The 25667-nt window shown below is 38.0% G+C and overlaps 3 protein-coding genes across 3 annotated transcripts; all 3 read left to right on the forward strand.

Moving 5' to 3' along the window:
* Positions 1 to 396: 396 nt before the first annotated feature.
* OR5AP2 (olfactory receptor family 5 subfamily AP member 2) lies at positions 397 to 1401 on the forward strand. Its single transcript, XM_075547626.1, has one exon. The coding sequence runs from the start codon at positions 397 to 399 to the stop codon at positions 1399 to 1401; it is 1005 nt and encodes a 334-aa protein (XP_075403741.1).
* Positions 1402 to 10240: 8839 nt separating this feature from the next.
* Positions 10241 to 11161, forward strand: LOC142446373 (olfactory receptor 5AP2-like). The gene has a single exon (XM_075548127.1). It carries the CDS (start codon positions 10241 to 10243, stop codon positions 11159 to 11161), a length of 921 nt encoding a protein of 306 aa, XP_075404242.1.
* A 7756-nt stretch (positions 11162 to 18917) lies between these two features.
* LOC142446374 (olfactory receptor 5M10-like) lies at positions 18918 to 19864 on the forward strand. Its single transcript, XM_075548128.1, is given in 2 exon segments — positions 18918 to 19830; positions 19833 to 19864. Coding segments are annotated over 2 exon segments (945 nt in total).
* The last annotated feature ends 5803 nt before the right edge of the window (positions 19865 to 25667 follow it).

Raw genomic sequence — 25667 nt, forward strand, 5'->3', positions numbered from 1 at the left:
TTCTGTTGTGATCTTCCGGTGATTCAATTTTTGGAGGATATTGTTACTTAATTTTGCTGACTTTTAATGTTTTGAATGCATTTCATTCAGGAAACATGTTTAGTGCTCTGAATTAATTCATACATTCTGCCTACAGAGTATGGTTGCTTACTAATTACTTTTGTTAAAGGAAAGTTACATTGTAAGAACACTTTCCTGTTATTATTCAACAAATAACTAATGCCAAAAGGAATGTTAGTTTTTGGTTAATGGCTATTAAGTTACTTGATCAAAAAGATTTTTAGTAGGCAGCGTGCCCAATATCCAGATGCAATTCAGCATACTTTCTAGTCTGCTTTCATTTTGCACTATTGGGGTAGGGTTCAGCCATGGCAATGAAACTATGTGTGTCATTAAATGTTCCTCCCAACTAACTCCATATTTTATCTTCTCTCTTATTCAGATCAAATGATAAAATATCTGAATGAGGCCCAAGGTGGAAATCAATCACAAGTGATCGAATTTATACTCTTAGGACTCTCAGACAATCCGGATCTACAAGTTATCTTGTTTGTCTTATTTCTATTAATCTATATAGCTACTATGGTAGGCAATTTGGGGATGATCGTGCTGATAAAGATTGATGCCTATCTCCATACCCCCATGTACTTCTTCCTCAGCAGCCTCTCCTTTGTCGATGCCTCCTACTCTTCTTCTGTGACTCCCAAGATGCTGGTGAACCTTGTGGCTGAGGATAAGACCATTTCTTTCAATGGATGTGCTGCTCAATTCTACTTCTTTGGCTCCTTCTTAGGGACTGAGTGCTTCCTGTTGGCCATGATGGCGTACGACCGCTATGCAGCCATTTGGAATCCCCTGCTGTATCCAGTTATTATGTCTGGGAAAGTTTGCTTCTTACTAGTGGCGACTTCATTCCTTGCAGGCTTTGGTAATGCGGCCATCCACACAGGGATGACATTTAGATTGTCCTTTTGTGGATCTAATAGGATCAACCATTTCTACTGTGACACTCCACCCCTGCTTAAAATCTCTTGCTCTGACACACACATTAATGGAATTGTGATCATGGCCTTCTCCAGTTTTAATGTCATCAGCTGTGTTATTATTGTCCTCATTTCCTACCTATGCATCCTCATTGCCATCTTGAGAATGCCCTCGTTAGAAGGCAGGTACAAAGCCTTCTCCACCTGTGCCTCCCATCTCACCGCTGTCACCATATTCTTTGGCACAATTCTTTTCATGTACTTGCGTCCAACATCTAGTTACTCAATGGAACAGGATAAAGTTGTCTCTGTCTTCTATACAGTGGTGATCCCTATGCTCAATCCCCTCATCTACAGTTTGAAAAACAAAGATGTGAAAGAGGCCCTACGGAAGGTCTTAAAGAAAAGTGTCAGGTGAAGACATGCTAAACATGTATTTTCTTATTAATTTTTCTTATTGCTTAAGATCTTTGCTTGTATTGAGATGGATGCTTTAAAATTATATATAGGTCTTGTTCTTATGATATCTGAAAATATGTATGTATGGCCGATCTGATGCTACAATGTAGTAAGTGGATAATCATCATGAAGACAGAGTGTTTTGGTAAAATGTTACAACTGTTGGAGTTGGCTGGCCTGGGTTTATGTTCCAGCATCAATACTTAGTTCTTGCCAAGCTCAGGTTTATTATATCTCTATTAGTGTCTCCGGTTGGAAAACTAGTGTCTCCTGGAGAAACACAAACTTGGAGAGTGGCGGGGGGGGTGATGAAGAATTAGTGAAAAGTACGGCCAGGAACAAACACTGTCAGGGAGGAAGTTTCGCAGTTTGGCTCAAAGTTGAATACTGATGAAGTTGTTAGGAGGACTTAGCCAAGCCATATAAGCTCTCCAGGCATTCTGGAGAGCCCTTCCAAGATGCGCTAGCCCTTCAGAGGTGATCGTGATTGTGACAAAGGAGTCAGGAATTGACATCCACCATGGTCAGTTCTGGATATGCATTAGTCAGTGGCAGTGGGCATAATTTTAGCCAGAGCTATTTCTTAAAGCACAAGGAAAATCTCAGAGAAGAACTGTAATATGAACAATTAGCTGGTGATACATTTGCTAGATGAATAAATTTCTACTCCCAAGAGCACTGTATGGGTGATATACATTGCTTTAACTAATAAAAGTTATTTCATTCACATGGATGCTGAAAATACAAAAAAAAAGTCATGTTTTCAATCACAAATTATAAAAATTATGGGAGTCACAGCTACATTACAGGTTTGGATTACAATTCTGATGTGTTAATAGGAATATTTTAAGGGTAGTAGTTAGCGTCCTTACTTTTTCATCACCACGCATAGTTTTTCCATAGACGTTTATGTGCTTACTGCTCTTTGTAAAATGGGAATGTTATAAATATTGGAGCAGTGGGATAACAGCTTCCTTTGATGAGATAGTATGGTGAAGACTTTCAGTAATTATGGTGAAGACTTTCAGGGAAATACATCGCCTGCTTTTTTCCCCTCATTCCACTGTCTACTGCAGACCATCTGCAAGAACAAGCATGTGCTGCATGATTCCAGTGAGACCATCAACCAGGTGTCTCATCCCTGAAAATTTTGTCAAGATATCACAGAGGAAAAGTGAACACATTTTATCCACACTATCATCGAGAAAGCTCAGGGCAATCCTCCCCTTTCCCCATAACTTTCATTGCCTCTCAAAGGTACCCAACATGTTCCCAGGGCTGAAAGTCCTAGTCACTCTCTGTGATCATCAGGGTTACTCATTGCCCAGTGAGATGTCATGTTCTCTGTAATCATGCACACTCAGTCGTGTGATTCTGGTTCCCTCCATTCTACTCACTGGACTAAATTTCAGCGTCGACACACACAAACCCTTGACCATAAAGTGTATTAGGTAAATGTGATTGTTCCTTTGTCCTGGTTCCTCACTTAAATGCTTACTGCAATAGAAGAAAGCCCTTAGCAGCCCAGTCCTCTGTTCCTGACATTCCCTCATATTTCATTCTTCTAAGAATAAACAAAAGGTTGCTCCCTTGTCACCATGCATGAATTTTGGAAAGATTTGGGTAAAGAAGTAATGCATGTAAGATCATAATAAATAATGTGTATAAGATCAATTTTTAATATATTTGAAAATTTCCAAGGATACGACATCTCAAACTATATATCTACTCTGTCCAAGCATCAATTTCTTATACACAGCCTAAAATATTCTCATTTGTTTATACATTTGGTCTAGTATCATCACCCTTTTTAAATAATTTTCTTTACTGAAAGCCATATACAGCCACTAATGTATATTTCTGCTACTCTTTGTAATTCATCTTCCTAAATGGACTAACTATCCTAGTCATCCCACCTATTTATTCATATCAAAATCAGTCTTCAAAACACTTCAATTGTGTTTCTATACCATCACACTCCATTTACCCTAATCTTGCCAAGAACACAGAAGACCTCCACACTTCCAGGTGCAAATAGCACTATCCTTCCTTACTGTCAATTGATACTCAGGAGCATTTGCTGCAATTGATGCTTGTATCTATCTTGACACCCCTCTCTAATTTCCCCTACTACCACATTCTTCTTTTTTTTTCATCCTCCATCAACTGTCTGACTCTGCCTCCTCCTGATATTCCCTTTCAATCTTGGAACCAAAAGCTAAACCACAGCAGTTGATTCCCCATTTACACTGAATTTTCTGGCAATTGAAGAAATCTGTAATGATACTCAAATTTCTATCTTTCGTCCTGACTTCCCACTTGATTTCCAGATTTATATATTACATTTACAAGCTGGCAGCTGAAAACTTTGGACTCAGGAGGAAAATAAGAAATTAGTATTCTTCACTTATTCAATATGCTTAGATTCCTGTAAAATAATCATTAACCTTGTACAGTGAAGATGTATTGCACCTTACATCACATTTGGATATACTAAAAGAAAAAAATAAACTTCACTGCTAGCAGGTCAATTCTGACTCATATTGTTTGACTTAAAATATTCTTCTTTGTATTACTACAAACTTAAAAACATCATTTTATTAGGACTATTACAGATATTATAACAACCCAGAAACTCCGTAAATCATATAACAACCCATCAATCAATATCAAGTTAACTTGGACATATGTTGTCATGATCATTTTTAAAATATTATCTTTCTATTTGAGTCCTTATTATCAGCAACTCTTTTGCCCTCACTCCCCTACCCTCATACTCATGAACCATTGATAATTATGATATGATATATACATATATATATATATATGATATATCATATCTTACACAGTCAGTGTCTCCCTTCAGCCACGTTTCTGTTGTTTGTCCCCCTGGGTGGGAGAGTTACACATCCATAATTGCTATTGGTTCGTCCCTCTCCCTTTCCCCTCCCCTCATGGTATCGCTACTACCATTACTATTTTTAGGGTTTATCTGTCTTGGCTTCCATGTGTCAAAAGCTCTTTTCTGTACCAATGTACATACTCCAGTCTATCAGGATTTATGCGGTTAACCAGGAGTCTTGAAGTGGGGAAGAGGAAGCATTAAAAAAGCCGATAACTGTGTTTCATCAGTGCTATACTACACCCTGGCTGAATAGTCCCTTCTGTGTGACACTTCTCCAATTGTTTTCAGACATGATTTGGGTGTCCACTCTGACCTCTCTCCTTCACATAGATTTAAATGCCTGTTTTTGATCTTCTGATATCTGATCCGGTTGACACATTGTGATCACATAGACTGGTGTGCTTCTTCCATGTTGCTTCCTTGCTAGATGGCCACTTGTTTAACTTCAAGCCTTTAATTCCCCAGACCCTATATCTTTTAATAGTCAGGCACCATCAGCTTTATTCACCACATTTGCTTATGCACTCGCTTTGTCTTCAGCGATCGTGTCAGGAAAGTGAGTATCACAGAGTGCCAAGTTATTAGAACAAAGTGTTCTTGTGTTGATAGAAGACTAAAGTAGAGCCCCCAAATCCACCTGCTATCTTAATAACAACATATAAATATATGTACGTAGATAAATACCCCAATCCGTATATAATAATATATTTACTTATGTACATGCCAATATTTATACCTCTCTATATGGTTTTCGCCTTCTAGTTTTTCCTCTATTTTCTTTTACTTTCCTTCTGCCCCTCTATCATGTTCACCCTGCATTTGGTTCTTTGTAATTTTTCTTGGCTTCATTACAATTGATCAAACCCCACAAAGCATTCTACACTCTCCTTGCAATTGATTTTAGAACCCTTGTTCCCTAAGTTTGTAGCCTCCTTACTCCCTTTGCCCCATCTCCTCTTCCACACCCCTCTCATCAACCCAGAACCACTGCCCCCTTGCTTTCTCCTAGCGATTGTTTATTCTGCCTATCTTATATAGACAGACATTCAAAATAAATAAGTTAAAAATAAAAGAAAAAACCTACAAATAGTTCCACGTCTATCTGCTGACTTTCATGAATAGTTTCACACCAGGTCTGCTGAGGTGCCAAGTACTGTTCCCTCAGAAGTATATTTTTGAGATTCCTTGGGGACTTCGTGATTTTGCTCCCTTTGTTGCTCTGGTGGGTGCCCATCATGATTTGCCTGTCCGGGGGAGGGGTGGTGGGGTCAGACTGGACTCACTTCCCTCCCTGTGTCTCCACTGTTGTTTCTCATAGTGCTGTGGACCAATGAGGGGGCATTATGTCTCTTGTAGGGACTGGGCTTCTGGTCCTCCCTGTGCATTGGCTGCTTAGAGCAAGAATGTCATCATTGAGGCTTGCTGGACCAGGATGAGGTGCTCTCTCTCTCTCTCTCTCTTCCCCTCTTATTATGGTCCTGTGTGGTTAGGACAGACCAGCCATCCTTCCCATCCTATATCTTCAGTGCTGGCCTCTTAAGTACATTCGTCTAGGGTGGGGTCAACATAGCTCAAATTGGGGCCGGCCCCTTGGTCCTCTCTGTTAATGCCCTGCTCCATGCCAGTATGTTGCCCTCAAGACTTGGCACACTGGAATGAGGTCTGGTTTCTCTCTCCCTTTTCTGTGGAGACATAAACAGTGGCCTCCCTATGGGTGGATAAGTACCCTGTTCCCCAACCTACCATTATCTTCCCCCCTCCCCTTCTTTTTAATTGGATGCCATATGCAAGCCTAGGTTGGGTCTGACCCCTGCCGGATGCCTGGACCTCAATTGGAATTCATGCATTAAATAACTTATCCTCTATTGCCTATACAGATGGTATTTATTGTCACCCTTCCTTGTTTTATGCTTGGAGAAAAAAAACAAAAGGGTCCCCTTTATGTCTTAATCGCTTGCGACTCACTCAAAAAAAAATCCACTGAATGACTAAGTTCCTGATTTCATGAAACGTATATTCCAGTGAGCTCCAGACTGCCAGTTCCCCGAAGGAATGAGCTACATGGGATTTTGCTGCTTCTCTATACAGCATGTAGCACGGTGTCTGCTCCACAAGCCATGTTCACTGAGTACGCGTTGAAAGAATAGATTGAAAGAATAGATTGATGAAAGAACAAATGTAGAATAGTCTTCTATAAAAGATGCTAGGGATTTCAAGTGGAATTATGAAGTTTGGAGGGGGGATCTGGGCGGCCCTCTAGTGTTTGATTTCATGTTGTCACCAGTAGCTTCTCAGGGCCATAACGTTCTTTGTACTTCACTAAATGTCTACACCCCTCTCCAGGGCACGTGTGGATCACTGGGGAGAAGGTGGTTTAATTGCCTTTGGAGAAAATAAAGACTTGCTTTAATTGTGACTTCTCAGCACATTTCAAACCGTAGACTTTTTAGTGTTCAGCAGACATTGAATCCCAGGGGAACGATGGTGGCCTTAATAAGTTTGATCTTGTGACTCTGTTTCAGAAGCAGTACTTACTGCTTTAAAAAAATTATTGCCTGTGTATTTATTCCACCAAAGCTGGTTCCTTTATGCCACTTCCATGAGCTGTAGATGCTGACGGTGAAAAGCAGAAGACTTGTCCTGCTCCAGGAACCAATAAATCAAATAAAACAAAACAAAAACCACAGCCTCTAATGAATGCTTAAGAACAAAAGGTAAGATGATTTGTCTCTTAAAGTATTTAGCGATATGAAACATTAAAGAGGTCTCAAAAAGCACCCCATAGATTCAGACGAAGCTTTGAAAGTTGAATGTGTCTGAAACACTGAAATTACTGTTCTCAGCAGCCACTTATGAAATTGTGTCTCCTCAAGATATGTGCTGGAATCCCAGTGTAGGAACCTGGAATTTTGACCCTATTCAGAAGTAAGTAGGAGTTATCTTTGTTATGTACATGTGCCCAGGTCAGAGTAGGGCGGGTCTGATAGCTAATCATTTCTGACTTCTTAAAAGAGCAGAGTAGACACAAATGTACTTAGATGGGTCCCGGGAAGAGAGACAACAGCGTTTGTGGCATTTACAAGCCCAATAATGCCAAGAACTGCTGGCAGCCCCAGAAGCTGAAATAGACCCCCCAAAATCACTTCTCCCCTAGAGCCAGTAACGTAGACTTCCACCCCTTGCAGTGTGAGAAAATAAATGTCTGTACTTTACAGTCACTCACTGGTGATATATGTTGTCATGGTGGTGCTAGGTAACTAAGATACAGATTAGACTACAGACATGATTTTTCAATTTATTTAAGGAGAGTGATAAAGAAGCACTGGAAAGAAGAAGAATATATTGAACATATGCACGCCTGGGTGTCTATACACATAAATGTGTGTGTGTGTGTGTGTGTGTGCACAAAACAGGGAAAGTTAATTAATTCTGTATGGAATGATTCCCAAGATATCTGGCAAACTTAAGATCCAATGAAAGGCATTAAATAAGCTATGTTATTACATGAATACATTAATTAATTGACCATTTTCAGCTACATTTTTTAATTTAGTTCCTCTAGATTCATGACATTATTTCATTATTCACTATCTCTGAGAGTAAATTTTCATTTCTACTATAAGGAACATTCTACCTCCAGTTTTTTTAAGTGTGTGTGTGTGTGTGTGTGTCTGTGTGTGTGTGCATTGCCCAGGAGGGATGATGAATACAATGTCCCTTTGAGATGCCGGACATGTGATTACTCCACACGTTTCTCTGAATTAGAATTTTAATAACTGTACACACAGTGGGAAAGCTGAGTTGAAAAGGAAAACTGTCTCTCTCTTAAAAACACATGTACACACGTATGATCATGTGTGTTATAGGAAATATTCTCCCCCAAATTATATGCTTGTTACATCTGTAATGTGATTATGCATGCATATATGCATAAAATGAAGAATTAAATAATTTCAAAAGCATTATTTTACAGGATGAATTTTATATATTTTAGAGGCAGGAATGTCTATGAAAACATGATTGCAATTATAATCTGGGTGAAAGATGATGCTGGCTTGGGCCTTTGTGTTAATCATGCCTGGATAGAGTATTTGGTGTATGGCTATAGCTAATTTATAGGTATAGCCAGCAGAATTCTCTGAGGCACTGCATATGAACTGTATGAGAAAGTGATAACAGTTTTGCCAATTTTCATTTGCTTATTTAAGTAATTCCATTTGGGGAATTGGAAGTGTGAGCTTATCATTGTCTTGCTATAGGGTGCAGCAAGACTCTCTCTCCCCATAAAGATGTACAGCCTTCAAAAACCTCTGGATCAGTTCTACTCTGTTCTATAGGGGACTCTTAGTCAGAATTAACTTGATGGCAGTTGTTTTGAGTTGGTGTTTTTTGAGGAGTTTTGTTTTGCCATGCTGAGTTGCTATTTAATATTTTCATATATATGTGAGTAGGTAGTTAAATTATAAGTTTGGGAAAGAGGCCAGAACTGAAGATTAGGGTTTTGAAGCTATAAGTATGTAGATGGTGTTTCAAAACATTATATGAAATAAGAAACAAGGATTGGAACAGTAAACCAAGAAAACTAAGAAGGTTAAACCCATGTGGTTGGGGGGAAACTCAGAATGCTGTCCTGAAAGATAAACATAGAAAGCTTTTCATTAAAGAGTGGTAAACGATTTCTTTCTAATGCTATTGATAGATCAAGAAAGACAAAGGTTGAAAGTTGATCATTGGATTAACAACAGAAAGACCGGTGATAATTTTGACAAGGATACTTTCCCTAATTGAAGTGAGCTTAAGAAAAGAGGAAGATTAGACACTTGTATTCAGTAAGTATATTCAACTGTCTGAGTACATTTTATTGCCAGGGGGTTGGGATAGAAAGAAAAAGCAGTATAGTCAAGAGAATATATAGTACTATGTGTGGGTATGTCTGGTGTGTGTGTATAAATATATATATATATATATATATATATATATATATATATAATCTCTGTATATAATATATTTACATAGACATGTACAACCATAAAAATAACAGCCTAGTCGTATGCTAATGGAAATTATGTAGTCACACGATTATAATGTGATTCAGAATAGTTGCTTGGTTGAAGAATGGAGACAAGGAGAAGGAAGAGGAAGAAGGGAAACATGGGAGAGAAAAAGTGGAGGAAATGAGGCATTTGGGGAGGAGGGAAAAAGGGATTAAACAGAAGGGGTGGGAAAGTGAGATAAAGAGAAGGATGTAGAAAGGGCAGGAAAAAGGGTCAAGCACACAGAAAGAGAAGAAGCGTATGGAGGTGAGGGTAGAGGAAGGGACTAGACGAAAAGAGGAACAACTATTGGGAGGTAGGGCAAGACATATAAGGGTCAATTTATCAAAGTTGTCAATTTATCCAATGTATTTTTAAGGAGGTTGACTTTTAAAAAACCTGACATCGAAGACCTTTGGGTAGCAGAGTGGAAAGGTCATTTATGAAGTATGAACTTATCATTGGCTTGAGATAGGGACATGCTATGAGGGCAGCAAGGATGTCTCCTCCCATCAACATTTACAGCCTCGGACACCCTAGAGGGCAGTTCTTCATGAGGAACTTTGGTGAAGAGGGGAAGCCCGCAGTATCATAGATGTGGGAATTCTACCCCAACGCATAGTCATATTAAAATGCAAGAGTTGGCTGTGTTGACGTAAGGAATCGTTTCCTATTCTCTTTAATAAGAGACCAGCTGGGTTTGACACTCATGCTCTCTAGACACCATAGATGTGATCTTATAAAGTCTAATTGTCTAAGGCAGGAATGGACTACTTGTCTTTACTGGTATTCTTGCACAATTTATTTCCTAGGCTTCTTTTTCATCCCAGGAAAGGGACCATTCCATGTGAGACAGAGGTATGACCAACCATACAACAGTGGCTGAATTTATTCTCCTGGGATTCAGGGACCATCCAGAGCTCCAGTGTCTTCTTTTTGCGGTCTTCCTACTTATCTATCTGGTCACTGTGGTTGGAAATCTTGGCATGATTCTAATAATCAAGATTGACTCACGTCTCCACACTCCCATGTACTTCTTCCTCAGTAACTTGTCCCTGGTTGATTTCTGCTACTCTTCTGTAATTGCCCCCAAAATGCTGGTGAACTTCTGGCTGGAGAACCCAGCCATTTCATTCAATGGATGTGCCACTCAATTCTTCTTTTTCGGTTCCTTTGCTGGCATTGAAGGCTTCCTGTTGGCTGTGATGGCCTATGACCGGTATGTGGCCATCTGTAAGCCTCTCCTCTACATGGTCACCATGTCACCGCACATCAACAGTACCTTGGTGTTAAGTACATATCTTGCAGGCTTTATAAATGCTGCCATCCACACTGGCTTCACCTTCCAGCTGTCTTTCTGTGGCTCAAATGTCATCAACCACTTTTTTTGCGACACCCCACCACTCCTTAAACTCTCCTGTTCTGACACACACATCAATGAGGTTGTCATCTTTGCTTTTGCCAGTTTCAATGAGCTTAGCTGCCTTCTTACTATTCTCATTTCTTATCTCTATATCTTGATTGCCATCCTGAGAATCCCATCTACGGAGGGAAGGCACAAAGCTTTCTCTACCTGTGCTTCCCATTTGATGGCGGTCACCCTGTTCTTTGGGACAATCTTATTCATGTATCTGCGCCCCAGCTCGAGCTACTCAATGGACCAAGACAAAATAGTATCTGTGTTTTACACAGTGGTCATTCCCATGTTAAATCCTCTCATTTATAGTCTGAGGAACAAAGAGGTCAAAACCTCCTTAGGTAAGCTTTTAAAACGAGGCTAAACTCTTCACTCTTGTTACTAAAATGATAAATATGTGAGGCATAATGACCAGACCAGAACCTAGAGATAACTAAGCCCATCTCCATCGCCCTTTATTCTGTCATGAAGTTTCTTCTGGTAATAGAGTTTGATGCCATTTTTTTTCTGTTCCCAGTGAACCAGAGGCAAATTTCAGAATGTGGTCTGACATTTTCATTTTAAGCTCTGTAAGTATGCAGAGCTATGGCAAGATGAACAATTCCCTAATTTTTTAATAAATAACCACACACTTCTATTTTATTCCTCTCTGCAATTTGATGTGGCTGTGGGCTGATTTGGTTTTGAGTTGATTTCATGGTTGGGCTATCACCCCCAAAGAACCTGAATTTCTTTACAGATCACTGTTAACATGTGAACATAAAGTTGTATATTTTTGTGTGCAATGGATAAAACGAACTAATTGCGATCCTAGTATACCTTACCCATGTCATTGAAAACAGATTGCAGTAGCCACTTTTATCTGTTAATTACTTTGCTTTCAGTTAAAGCCTAGAGTTTCTAATGAACACAAATGCTTTGTCTGCTTTATTCTGTCTTTCAGGGATTGCTTACTGAAAGTATAATGACCTCGCCCTCTGTATTGCTTGTACTGTGATTATAGTCCATTTCATCATTCTTCAATATGTGTTACACATGCAATCTCCACTAAGATTTCCCCTGATGTTTCCCCCCATCATTTTCAGAACAAATTGTCATATATTTTCCCATAGCTGTATTTTTGTAGTTATTACAACCCCAAATTAACTCTCAATAAAAAAAAACAAATTACAAACAAAAAAAAATACAGTTTAAAGGTTCCCAACATCGGCTGAATGCTCCTTAAAAAAAATCCTTCTATCCTTAGAAAATCTCTATTTAATATCAACTTCACAGCCACTGATACTTGTATGCTTTAAAATCAAGGAAGAATAATACAAATAAAAGACAAAGTATGACGAAAGAGAGGATGATGCCGGTGGTGGCCGCAGCTGTAAGTGTTCAGCAAGGACAATTTAAACACTGAGTCATAGAAATGAAAAAGTTCTATATGATTGTATAATCTGTCACATGATATTTTTTTCTTTAAAATGCTCTTTTTTGACAACTAAACACATGCTATTTTGATATCCAATGTCTTTGATTATAAATGAACATCTAGCATACAGGACATTTGTACTGAAAGAATGAAATTTGGCTCAAACCAACATGGGTTGGACACGAGGATTGGAATTAGGGCGACTAGCTCTCTCACTCTCTCTGCGTCACTGCCTGATAGGCAAAGCCGCTCTTTCTATGGATGGTCAGTGGTTGCCTGACATACCTAGGATGTCTACTGTGAGTGTGTATGTGTGTGTATGTATGACTGTGTGTGCACATGTGTCTTGTGTATATGTGTTGCTGGTGTGGCCAATCTGAGGAATAAGAGAGATACTGTGGCCCAATAGTTACTACAGTTCATTGTGCATTTACTTGGAAAAACTTTGTTTCTTGTATGACCACTTTTCTTTTCATTGGCAACCTCATAGGTAGGAAGCAATTTCTTATAATACTGAACCCTGGTGTTCAAAAATGTTGTCACTGGTGTTAATTTTAATAACAGATAGATTAGGTGCCATCACATAAGTTATGAGTTTCTCTTTCCAAACATACCTGTAACATTGTCTGTTATGTGTATAGAATTCTGCTGAGTGAAAAATATGCCCTATATTATCAGCACACTTTATTATAAAGGGATTCGATATTTTATTATTGCAAACAATATTGAAATTATTATGAGTCCACAAACTTGCATCTTTAAATTCTACTTTCTTATATACTAAGTCTTCTGAAGGCCTATATATTCCAGTACATTTAAAAATATGAATACAGAAGCTAATTGTCATCATGTATGAGGTCGATACACATAAGTGTTTGGTCAGTCTAAACTTTGTTTAACTTAGTTTTACTGACCTGGAAGAACAGTGTAAGTGACAAAACTCTAGATTCTTGTAATTTCCACACATGCATTGTTAAACAATATTGAAACGTTTTTAATTCTACTCCCCTCTGCCACTGATTTTTATACATCATCCTTTTTTGAGTGATCATGGTCGTCAGATCTGACTTTGCCCTAGCATGTTGATGACCTTAAGGCACTAGGAAAATCAGTATAAATCTATCACCTCTCCTTAGAAGGGTTCCTCTGTTCTCTGCACTATTTTTAGCTTTTTTCTCTGCAAACCTCCTAACACTTGGACACGTATTCTCAATAAATGACCTCATTTAGGTGCTTGTAGCACACACACACACACACACACACACACACACAAACAATTTCATGTCAGGAAGACCCTCATCTAGACTGCACTAAAACACTATTCTAAATGACAAAACTTATTTGCCTAGATTTTCCTTCTTCCACTTCACTGAAAGTGGTGGCTAATTGATGTGCACTGAGACTCTCACGGACTCATCTGCCAAGCAAGGTAGAGATGACGGCCTCTAAGGAGAACCTAGCTCTTCAAAACATCAAATTATGGTTATGTCCTTGAGGAACCTAGAGTATATTAATTGGTTATTTTGAATTCGTAACAAAACACTTTAGGGACAATATGGAAATAATATAAATCTTCCCAATTTTTTCTGACAAGACATGGCAAGTCAATTGTTTCAGGTAGGTTATTTTCTACTTTATATAATAAAATATATATTCTCATATATGTTAAAATGTGCGGTGTTTGGCATTCCACTAATGTAAAACAAAGAAATACTATTTTCATAAATTCCCTTTGAGTTTTCTATTCACATATTAGTACAAGTTGATTATATCTCTAAAATTAGTTATTTTATGCAATACTGTTCTGATGTATATAAGTAAACAATGATCTTATAGTTCAGTACATGAAGAGTAATTAGTACAGCCTGAGGTTTAGTGAATTATTCATGGCTCTTCTAGTCATCATTTTTGTAACTCACACCAAATGACTTTCCCCAAATGGTTCTGGGTAAGAAGGTAGGGGAAGATACTGATTTTATTATATGATTCAGATGTGATTGCCATCTGCTGGCTATATATAACATGAGCTATCTCAGAGGCAGGGCGTGGAATCTCACTACCAGCAAGAAGAAAACTAGGAGGGGAGAGTTACCTTTGAACTCTGCATCTGGTTTGCTTCTCGCTCTGGGTTCGACCTCTGGTTGTTGGGACTTGTTTTAGGACCTATCACCTGACCTGATTTCAAGAGCTTCTATACTCTCCTGGATTAGAGGCTCATCCAGATGGAAATCAGAAATTTGGATTTTTGAGACTTAGCAGCAACCAGAGCTACATGAACCCTTTCCGTGTACACTGTTAGTGCTGTGTGATCATTACCATGACTTGCGTGACCCAGGGGATATAGAGAATATACTAAAGGAAGGAGTGGTAGTTGATATCAGAGATAAGGGAGCAGTAGAGAATTTTTGAAAAGTGGGATATTTGGGACATATTTAACCTCCACCTTTTGGGGACTACGCTTGAATTAATTATTCTGAAAGAAATTATTTCTTCAAGCCATATCTAAATTTTCTCAAAGGACATAGAACGAATTAAGGAATAACAGCTAGATCTGGAAAATAGTATTTGGACATAATCTGTGGGTCCTTAAACAAAACATTTCATGAATGAGTTATTCTAAAAAGTAGGAACCAAAATAGTCTTCAGTCTTCCCAGATCCTTGCTTAGATTTTGTTCCAGTGCTACCATCTCTAAAACTCCTCTCCGATAGCTACTTTACATCCTTCATCATTGTGCTTTTCCCTACTTCACATTTCCTTCACAGCGATTGCTACTATCCAAGAGTGTATATTTCTATTCAGTTAATATCTGCTTATGCTACAATGATATACGATCAACTGAACAAGGAAATTTGCTGTAACTCCAGAAACCAAACAACAAACCAAACATCGCTGAATAAAAAAAGGGCTGATTTTCAGATGAGGAGAAAATGATTCTTAGTTTTAAAAAGTTTTATTGGCATGCAATTCAATAATACAATCGTATTCAGAAGCGTTGTGCAACCATCGCCAGTCACTCAGGATAGTTTCTTCTCATACTCTTTATTGCCCTATTTCCCCCAGTTTCTCCTACTATAACTCTAGGTAATTTTTAATACAGCTACTCTATCGATTTACCTGTCCTGAATTTCATATTCAGAAAATCATACAAATCACAAGCAGAAAGGAAACAAAATCCAACAACAATGGCACAAAACAAAGCAGAGAAAAAAATCTCAATCAAAAGGAAATCAGAAAAGATTAAAAACAAAACAACTTGAAAAGGGATCAAAGGGGAGATCACATGATAAGGTGGTCCATGTTTACGCAACTACATCTGCCATGCTTGACTTTACAGTGCTATGCCTGATACCAAAGCCAGTCACATTCCTGGCCTATAGTCAAAGAGGATCCATGGAGGGTTGGAATCCAGGTAGGTATCCTGCAAATGGATTTCGGGACTCCACTGTTATCAATACTCTTCTACAAACTGGATGTTCACAATTTAAGCTCTGATTTCAGATTTGGATCTTATTATTTCCAATCCTTGGATCACAAAGTCTGGTGTGCTTCGGCCATGTGGACTTAGCTGATGCCTCGCTTACATAGCTGCTTGTTTAAAGACAAGACACTCTTTTTTTCCTGCTAGCTGGGCACCATTTTGTTTCCTCATCACATTTTTCTGTAGCCTCTATCTCAGGGATCTCTTCATTAGAGGGAATATTGAGTAGGGCCGTGTCCTAAGAGCTAATTGTTCTTATATTGGTTCTAGAATTAAGTGTGAGCTCCAAACCCATTCTTTTAAATCATTTAATTGGGGGGGGGGGCTTGTACAACTCTTATCACAATCCATACATCCATCTATTGTGTCAAGCACATTTGAGCATTTGTTGCCATCATCATTCTCAACACATTTGCTTTCTACTTCAGCCCTTCGTATCATTTCCCCCCTCCCACACACTCTCCCTCCCTCATGAACCTTTGATAATTGATAAATTGCTATTATTTTTTCATGTCTTACACTGTCCAATCTCTTCCTTTACCCACTTTTCTGTTGTCGTCCTGAGAGAGGGGGTTATATGCAGATCATTGTGATTGGTTTCCCATTCCTGCCCCACTTTCTCATTGCCCTCCTAGTATTGCTACTCTTATTATTGGTCTCATAATCTGTCCTGGATTCCCTGTCTTTCCAGCTCCTATCTGTACCAGTGCACATGCTCTGGTGTAGGTGGATTTGTAAGGTAGAATTGAGATCATGCTAGTGGGGGGAAGGAAGGATTAAAGAACTAGTGGAAATTTGTATGTTTCATCATTGCTACACTGCACCCTGACTGGCTCATCTCCTCACTACAACCCTTCTGTAAGGGGATGTCCACTTGCCTACAGATGGGCTTTGGTTCTACACTCCCGCACTCCCACTCATTCACAATGATGCCTGATATCTGATCCTATCAACACGTCATGATCTTCCATGTGGGGTTTGTTGCTTCCCTACTAGATGGCTGCTTGTTTATCTTCAAACCATTAAGACCCCAGACGCTATATCTTTTGATAGCCAGGCACCATCAGCTTTTTTCCTCACATTTGCTTATTTACCCATTTTGTCTTCAGCGATCATGTAGGGAAGGTGAGCATCATAGAATGCCACAAACCCATTCTTATATCTATGATTTATTTATGTCTGAGGTTCACTTTAAATAAATTATTATAATATTATGATAAGGACCATTATAAATCACCCCCTGGGGAATGTGGGAATTCTTTTGATATTTTAATTAATTTAGCCAGTGGTACAGAATTTACAATACTTTTGAAAAAATGAAATTATGCATATATAAACCAGCATTTAATACCATAATACATGAGTTATTGACTTATACAGATTAAATATTTAAGTGACTGGACATTATTAACAATAGAAGTTGGTGGTAGGACAAAAGCTTTCAATAGTACTCATTCACAGAGTCAGAACCATGCTTACCAGGATAATATATACAAGAATGCAAACAGAGCATTAAAATACTAAATACTGGGTAGTCCAAGGCCACTAGTTTTTGGTCACTATCAATTCAAGAGATCTGAACCTAAGTCTTACAAACCCCAATCCTATAACCTTCAGATGGCAGTGTTTCACACACTAAGGTGTTTCTGCCTTAAACTCAAGGCAGTATGTCAGTTCCTTAATTCTGCTACAGGTGAGTTTGCGGGAAAGCTAAATTCACTTATAGGGATTTCCACATTAATCCTTCTGGTCTTGCGTGTGAAGGATATTATGTGCCTCTAAAGGAAATAGTCTAAGTCTAAAAGTCAAGGGCTTAATAGGAAACTAGATCAAAAGTTTCCATTTAGGACCATAGTAACGGTCCTATTCTCTCTTTGGTTCAGTATAAGTGTTTTCACATGTTTTTTCTTATAGGAAGTTGCTCTACCTGGTTTATCCACCAACAGAAGTATAAACAGGATAATCCTTGGCTCTGTATTTTTCTTATTCAGTTAGCAAGATATAAATAGTACTAATTCAATGTAATTAATTTTTAAAAATCCATTTAAAGTTCTTAAATGAAATATATATGGGTTTTCAAGTAAAATGTTGAACTGAACATTTATCTTCTATTTTGTAATGGAAACACTAGGATATCAGAACTGGAAGATTCAAGAGAGCTCCAAGTTTCTTGGTTTGTCCTTCTGAATGATGCAAATGATCACCTGCATTTCCTTTCTGTTTTTTCTTTCTCTTTTGCATTTTTTCTACATGAAATTTGAAAAGAAATACCGTGTGCACAACTCCTCATGAAGACAGGTACTATGTGAAAATATATTGTAATTATTGGTGGGTGTATATGAGTGAGAGGGTAGGAATGCTGGTGATGCTGTGGGTAAGGTGTTGGGCTGTTAACAACAAGGCCAGTGGTTGGAAATCACCATCAACTCCGTGGGAGAAAGATTAAGCTGTCTGCTCCTATAAACCCAAACTAAACTCTCTGCCACCAAGTCAAAGTTGACTCATAGCAACCTGCTGTCGGTTTCCGAGATGGTAACTATTTTGGGGATCAGAAAGACTAGTCTTTCTCCCATTCAGCTACTGGTGGTTTGCATTATGTGGACTGCAGCCCCAATGCTTGATCATTATACCACCAGTATCCTCCAATAAAGATTTACAGTCTTGGGAAATACGCTATGACAGTGTGTTTGGTTAGGGTTTCTATGTGATAGACAGCGAAAGGGAGAGGGAGGGGGCAGGAGAAGGGAAGAAGAGAAAGAAGAGGGAAGAGGAAGAAGGAGAGAGAAGAGGGAGGTTATCTATCTGAGGTCAAGAAAGACACTGTTGACAAGAAAATAGTTTATATAGATCAGCGTATCTGTGGATATGTGGGAGAGAGGGAGGTGCAGATAGAGAGATAGAGATATATCTATGTATAGATAGATAGATAGACAGATGAAAGGTAGAATTTGAGGTAGATTAAGAAGGAGAAGCAGGGAGATAAAATAGATATATTTCATTATTAGGTGATATGAAGTAGATTCTAAAAGTTATTTATATAAATGTTCTCATGTTTATTAAAATAATAATATAAGAATAAGGGATTAAAATAATAATTAAGATGAAGGGATTCATAGATGAAAGTCATTGAGTGAATATTGTAATATATGGAATACATGAAGAAATAATATCAGATGGAAACACTTGTGCACTTTGCCACTTTCAGTTTGCAAAGGATGAGAAAATGTGTTCTGCCAACCACACCACAGTGACTGAATTCATTCTCTTGGGACTCACGGATGATCCAGTGCTGGAGAAGATCCTGTTTGGGGTGTTTCTGGTGATCTACCTCGTCACACTGGTGGGCAATGTGTGCATGATCTTACTGATCAGGACCAATTCCCGTCTCCAAACGCCCATGTATTTCTTCCTTGGTCACCTCTCCTTTGTAGACATTTGCTATTCCTCCAATATTACTCCCAATATGTTGTACAACTTCCTCTCCGACACAAAGACCATCTCCTATGCGGGCTGCTTCACACAGTGTCTGCTCTTCATCGCCTTGGTCATCACGGAGTTTTACATCCTGGCTTCCATGGCGCTGGATCGCTATGTTGCCATCTGCAGCCCTCTGCATTACATGAGCAGGATGTCCAAGCGCATTTGTATCTCCTTAGTCACCGTTCCTTATGCATACGGCTTCCTTAACGGGATCTCTCAAGCAGTTTTGACTTTTCGTTTATCTTTCTGTGGATCCCATGAGATCCATCATTTTTATTGTGCGGATCCCCCTCTTTTAATGTTGGCCTGCTCAGATACCTACGTGAAAAAGATGGCCATGTTTGTGGTTGCCGGCTGCACTCTGTCAAGCTCTCTCCTCATCATCCTCCTGTCTTACCTTTTCATTTTTGCCGCCATCTTGGGGATGCGTTCTGCTCAGGGCAGGCACAAAGCCTTCTCCACCTGTGCTTCCCACTTGACTACAGTCACTATATTTTATGGGACCCTTTTCTGCATGTACTTGCGACCCCCTTCTGAGCAGTCCGTAGAGGAATCCAAAATAATTGCCGTCTTTTATACTTTTTTGAGCCCAATGCTGAACCCACTCATCTACAGCCTACGGAACAAGGATGTGATCCATGCCATGCAGCAAGCGGTCAGGGGAATCTCTTCCATAAACCTGCAATTTAGAAGTGTGTTTACTGTCTATCATTGAACTCCTCCAGCAGCAGTGATTCCCTGCAAATGAAAACAAACACCAACTCTACTGCTCCATCATCAATATTTATTTATCACCCTGAACTCTCAATGTTCCTGTTAATTTCCTTTAAAAATTAATATCTCTGGGACAGATTGGCATAAGATACTAAAAGTTACTAAAGTTTTAAAAAATCTTAAATGATATTAACAATATTAAAGCACACCTTTATCATTTAAAAATAGGCTTTAATATTTAACATTATTTACTTCTGCAGAGATCTACTGGAAATCATTTGGTTGGGATCTTTTAATACCATATGAAAATAAATCTTCATACTTACCTGGGGAAATTTCATAACAAGTTACCATGATGGGAAAATTAGAAATGTGTCTACTCTAATTATAACTGTTTATATTTAGTTTCAGCCTATGATGGCTATACTTAAACATAATCTTATGAAATAAATTTAGTTGTAATTAGTGTCACAGATAATTGACACTCCATCCTATTTCCTATGATCACTTTTAGAAATTTTAAACTGTGGTCAGAGGGGCTTAAAGAAAAAAGGAGGAAAGTGAAACTGAAGTGAACTTGGAGTCTTTTGACAAACAAGTTCACTTTAAACAGTAAGACACACACAAAAGACTACATACAAAAAAAGAAATTTTAAACTATATGTCCTACAGAGATATTTCCATAGGTTTTCCACAGCCCATGTTATATTCAAGTTGAGAAACCGTTTCATAGACAAACTTCAGGAAAGGTAATACAGATTATTACCTTCAACTTTAATTCTCAACATTTCATGTTTCCAAGAATATGAATTGAATTCTCTCATGGATGGTTAATTTTGGTTTGCTGCATTCAAGGTAGCATATCTAGCATAGAGCTAGTTTCCTGAGACCCAGTAGAATCTATTACTTGAATCTTTGCAGAACCAAAACTTCATGAGGAATATACAAAAAATAAAGTTTTAGAGTACAATAGGTATGCATTTATCTTTCTGGATATGAAGCTGTTTACTGTGGTTCATAAAGCAGAGTTTTCTTGAAAAGGTTGGTTCAATAGTCCTTTAAAACATCTGTTGAAAATCATGAATAAAAAGGAAGGTTTTATAGAGGTAAATATAGAATATATATTTATATAATTCATTAAGTTAATTCACATATTACTAGTCAATTAAATGACTGCATAGTGAACCATTTATATATGCACCATTATAAAATTATCATATATTGTATTTTATTATTTTGTACTATGCGTTACATAATATAAATAAATATATTATATATTCAGTGAAATTAAAATTTATTTAAATAAAGAAACTAAATATGCTATTATATATATATATATAGAAACATCTATAAAAATATATTTCTTTTGCTGTGGATTTCACAGTGATACCTAGGGTCACTATGAGTGGAACTGACACCTAACACCTAACACCAACAACAAAAAAACCAACTCACAGCCATCAGTCCACGTTGGCTCATAGCCTTCCTGTAACGCAGAGTAGAACTGCCCCAATTCATTTCTAAGACTTAACTCTTCATGGGAGAAGAAAGTTCCAGGCTTTCTCCCACTGAGTGGCCAGTGGCTTTCAAACTGCTCCCCGTGTGGACTGTAGCTCAAGTTCTTGTAGCTCAAGAACGCTCAACAACTACAGAATATTATATTTAAATGTCAGAGTCATTTGTCTGTTTAGTTTCTGGTTTTGTGGCGTGGTGGTGGTGGTGATGGCGCAGTAGTGGAGCATCCGGATGCTGACTTGCAGAGAACCCACAAGAACAGTCTAGAAATGAATTGTAGAGCTCATTTCCTGTTGGTTGTGGAGCTCCTGGGGCCTCTTCTTTGTTGAAGACCAGTATCACTGGGTCTGTGGACATTCCCTTACCTTACAAAAACTGCTCCTTTTTTTCTTTTTTCTAAGAAAAGAGTTGTGTTTCCACATCCACCCCGGGCTGCTTTGCCAAAACATAAATATCATTTGGGGAAAAAATGACTTAGAATTTGTGCAAAGACCACTCTAGATATTATCCAAGTAATTGTACCCTCATTTTAGTTTTCTTGTACTGGGAAGTTCCATGGCTTTCAGTAGTCATTTAACCTCATGTCTCGGCAACTCACTGAACATAAAAGTTGACCAATTTGTGGTTGATATCTTTTTAAAAACTATATGTATGATTAAAATTTTCATTTGGAATCTTTGCATGAGAGCTGCTTCAAAAATTGCTGTTAGTAGATTAGTGTCACTGAGTCAGCACTAACCCATAGAAACCCCGTGTCCTGCAGAATGAAACACTGTCCAGTCCTGGGCCGGCAACATAATTGTTGCTATGTTCCAGATTATTGCTACAGACACTGTGTTAATCCAATTTGGTGATTATATGCCTCCTTTTCGCTTACTCTCTACTTTTGGAGCTGCAATCTGCAAAGTCTCCAGGTGGAAATCAGCAGCCACTCCTCTGGAGAAAGGCGGGGCTTTCTACTGGCATGAAGTCTCAGGAAATCACATGGGGCAGTTCTTTTCTACCCTATAGCATCACTATGAGTTGGCACTGACTCAATGGCAGTGAGTTTGGTTTGGGTTTTAGTCCTGTTTTACCAAGCATATTTTTAACCAGGGTTAGCTCTACCTTGACAACAGCCCCAAGGCATGTTTAAGGTTTAGTCTCACCATTCTCACATATAGGAAGCAAATAGAATTGTTTGTCCTTATGGCAGTCAATATGCTTCTCCAACATCATGATGCAAAGGCTTAAATTCCTTCTTTGGTCTTCTTTATTTTATTATTTTATAAGGATCTATCCACATTTCATCAAGGAATCTTGCATCTGTTTCCTTCGTAGCATTTTCTTCTGCTGACCATCAGATAATCTATGTTTGCTTCTGAAATCGCTCTCTGTACACCCACAAGAACAGCAAAACTATTCTTGGGTTAGAAGCTTCTATACCTTATATACATTCTCCGACCCAGTGATTGGGTGGATGTTACAAAGACTAGGAATGAAGGAGCCAAACCAAGCAGTCTCATCATTGATGATGTGGATCCAAGTAAAATGTAATCCTTGATACTTTCAATATTTTATCCTTTTATTATAATATTTCATGTTGGTTCAGTTTTGAAAGATTTTATTTATGTAACCCGTTCTAAAAACTGTATTCTTCATTAATAATTATTTAAAATCCTCTCATATTTTAACAAATAAGGTTAAATAATCTGAATATCACAGATTATTAACAGATCTTCTTTCATTCCTAATGCTGCATTTTTCTTGATATAGTCCAGCTTCTCAGATTAGTGTTTCCAGACAAAATTTGAATTAAGTATTGTGAAAGGATACAGCTTTGATGCATTGATAAATATTAGTGATTTGAAGACAAAATTTAGAAATGAAGAGGAAGGATCAATAGTTGGAAAGAATTGAAGAAAAAAATCCAAGCCTTGAATTGAAATACTGAATAATCTTGTAGCAAAATATTAAATGATGCAAGAAGTGACAAAAGAATATGGGAGGAACACAGAGTCCATGTATCAAAAAGATTGGTCAACAGTCAACCATTTCAAGTGGTAGTTTATTATCAAGAACCAATGGTGTTGAAAGAACCCCAAACTGCACTGAATCATTAATGAAAAACTAGACCTTATGAATTGATGAAATATCTATTTAAATATTTCAGCAAACCAATGCAGTCCTGGAAGCACTCACCAGTGCAAACCAAGAAATTAGGCAAACAGCTACCTGGTCTACCAAGTAGAAGTGATCCATATAAGTGCCCATTCCAATAAGCTTGAACCAGCATAATACAAAATTCATAAAACAATGTGATGAATATCACATGCAAATATGTCTATGGTGTAGACAATTCAAAAACAGATAAAGCAGTATATCAAGACGGAACTTCTAGAACTTTCAGCTGAATTCAGAGGATGACATGGAGTGATGGAGTACCATTGATGACCTCAGGTGGATCTTGACAGAAAGGAGAGTATAGGCATTCTGCTTTGTGGGTTAAAATAAATGAACAATATCTCAAATATTGGAATTCCAGAATACCTAATCATGTTCATTTGGAACTTGTATTCAGGCCAAGAAATCTTTGTTCAAATAGAACAATTTGATACTTCCTACTTTAAAATAAGATATGCATCATATTGTATCCTTTTCCCACACTTATTCAACCAATAGGCTGAGCAAATAATGAAAGAAATTGGACTATATAAAGAAGAATAAGGCATAAAAGTAAGAAGAATGCTTATTTATTACCTGTAATGTAAGGTGACACAACTTTGCTTGATTAAAACAAAGAGGTCTTGAAATATCTACTGATGAAGATCAATGACCACACCCTTCAGTATGGACTATAACTTCAATATAAAAAAACAACAAAAATCTTCACTACTATAGCAATAGGCAACACATGATAAGTAGTTTAAAGATTGAAGTGGTCAATAATAACATTTTACTTAGATACACAATCAATTTCTCATGGACGTGGCAGCCAAGAAACTAAAGGATATATTGCATAGGAAAAATCTGCTGTAAGAGACCTTGTTAAAATTCAGTTAGAGGACTCTGGTATGCCCAACTCTAGTCAGGGTATGTTCAGTTGCTTCACGTGCATGGAAAAGGTGGCTAATGATTCAGGACAATGAAAGAAATATTGATGATTTTGGAATTATGGTGTTGATGAAGGGTGCTGTAGATATTATGAAGTGGTCAGTAGGAGTCAGAATTGGCTTGATGTTAGTAAGTTCTTTGGGGTTTCCCCCAAATAATTACCAAATATGTGTTGGAGGAGGTACATTCGAATGCTTCTTAGCTGGAGATCTGTGAGACTTCATTTCACGTGCTTTGCACTGTATCAGGAGGACCCAGCCCCTGGGGACTGATGTCATGCTTGGTAAAATCTAGAGTCAGCAAAGATAGAAAGACCCTCAATAAGATGGATTGTCACAGTGGCTGCAGCAATTTTGCTCAAACATAGCAGTAATTGTGTGGATGGTGCAGGATCAATTTTTTTCACTTGTTCCTAGAGTTTGGAGCCCTGGTGATGTAACGGTTACTTCTTGGGCTGTGATGATCCTCATGGTCAGCATTTCAAAACACCAGCAGCTCTGAGGGTGAAGATGGGGTTTTCTACTCCAGGAGACAGTCTTCTAAACCCACAGGGTCAGCATTGACTCACTGGCAATGAGAGTGAGTATGTAGAGTCAGCATGAGTTGAAACTGATTGGATAGTACCTAACAACACCAAGCTGTGTAACTTCATCACACAGGCCAGGATTCTATTACAATGTTGAAACTGTTATTACTTTTAAAGTAAAGACACAGAAAAATCAACAAATACAAGTGAAACATTTACTGATCCAGTAGGATATATCCAATACTCTGACCATTGTCACATTAATGAAACTAAAGCCATTAGATACCCTCATGGAAGGTATACATCAATTGCTTCAGACAATGAAGCCAAATGACATTAAAGAATTCAGAACTCCAAATATAATTTTGCTATAACTTCCTAGAAGTCTTTATAAAAGTAATGTAGAATGCATAAAACTCTTCTCTAAGTTAGTTTTATTCACAATGTTATTCCCGTGCCCTCTATCTTGCATATAAAGATACAAATAAATTTAAGATGTGCATTTCGCATGTAGATTAAGAGCTAAGGAATAATATCTTTCCCACTCATTCAGTGACTATTAATAGAGTCCTTTTTCTTGTCGGGAAAGTCAGTTTGTAAGTTTGATGATTTTTTAGAATTATTGTGTATTGATATGTTACTCTA

The sequence above is a fragment of the Tenrec ecaudatus genome, chromosome 4, assembly GCF_050624435.1.
Source record: "Tenrec ecaudatus isolate mTenEca1 chromosome 4, mTenEca1.hap1, whole genome shotgun sequence".
NCBI classification, from domain to species: Eukaryota; Metazoa; Chordata; class Mammalia; order Afrosoricida; family Tenrecidae; genus Tenrec; species Tenrec ecaudatus.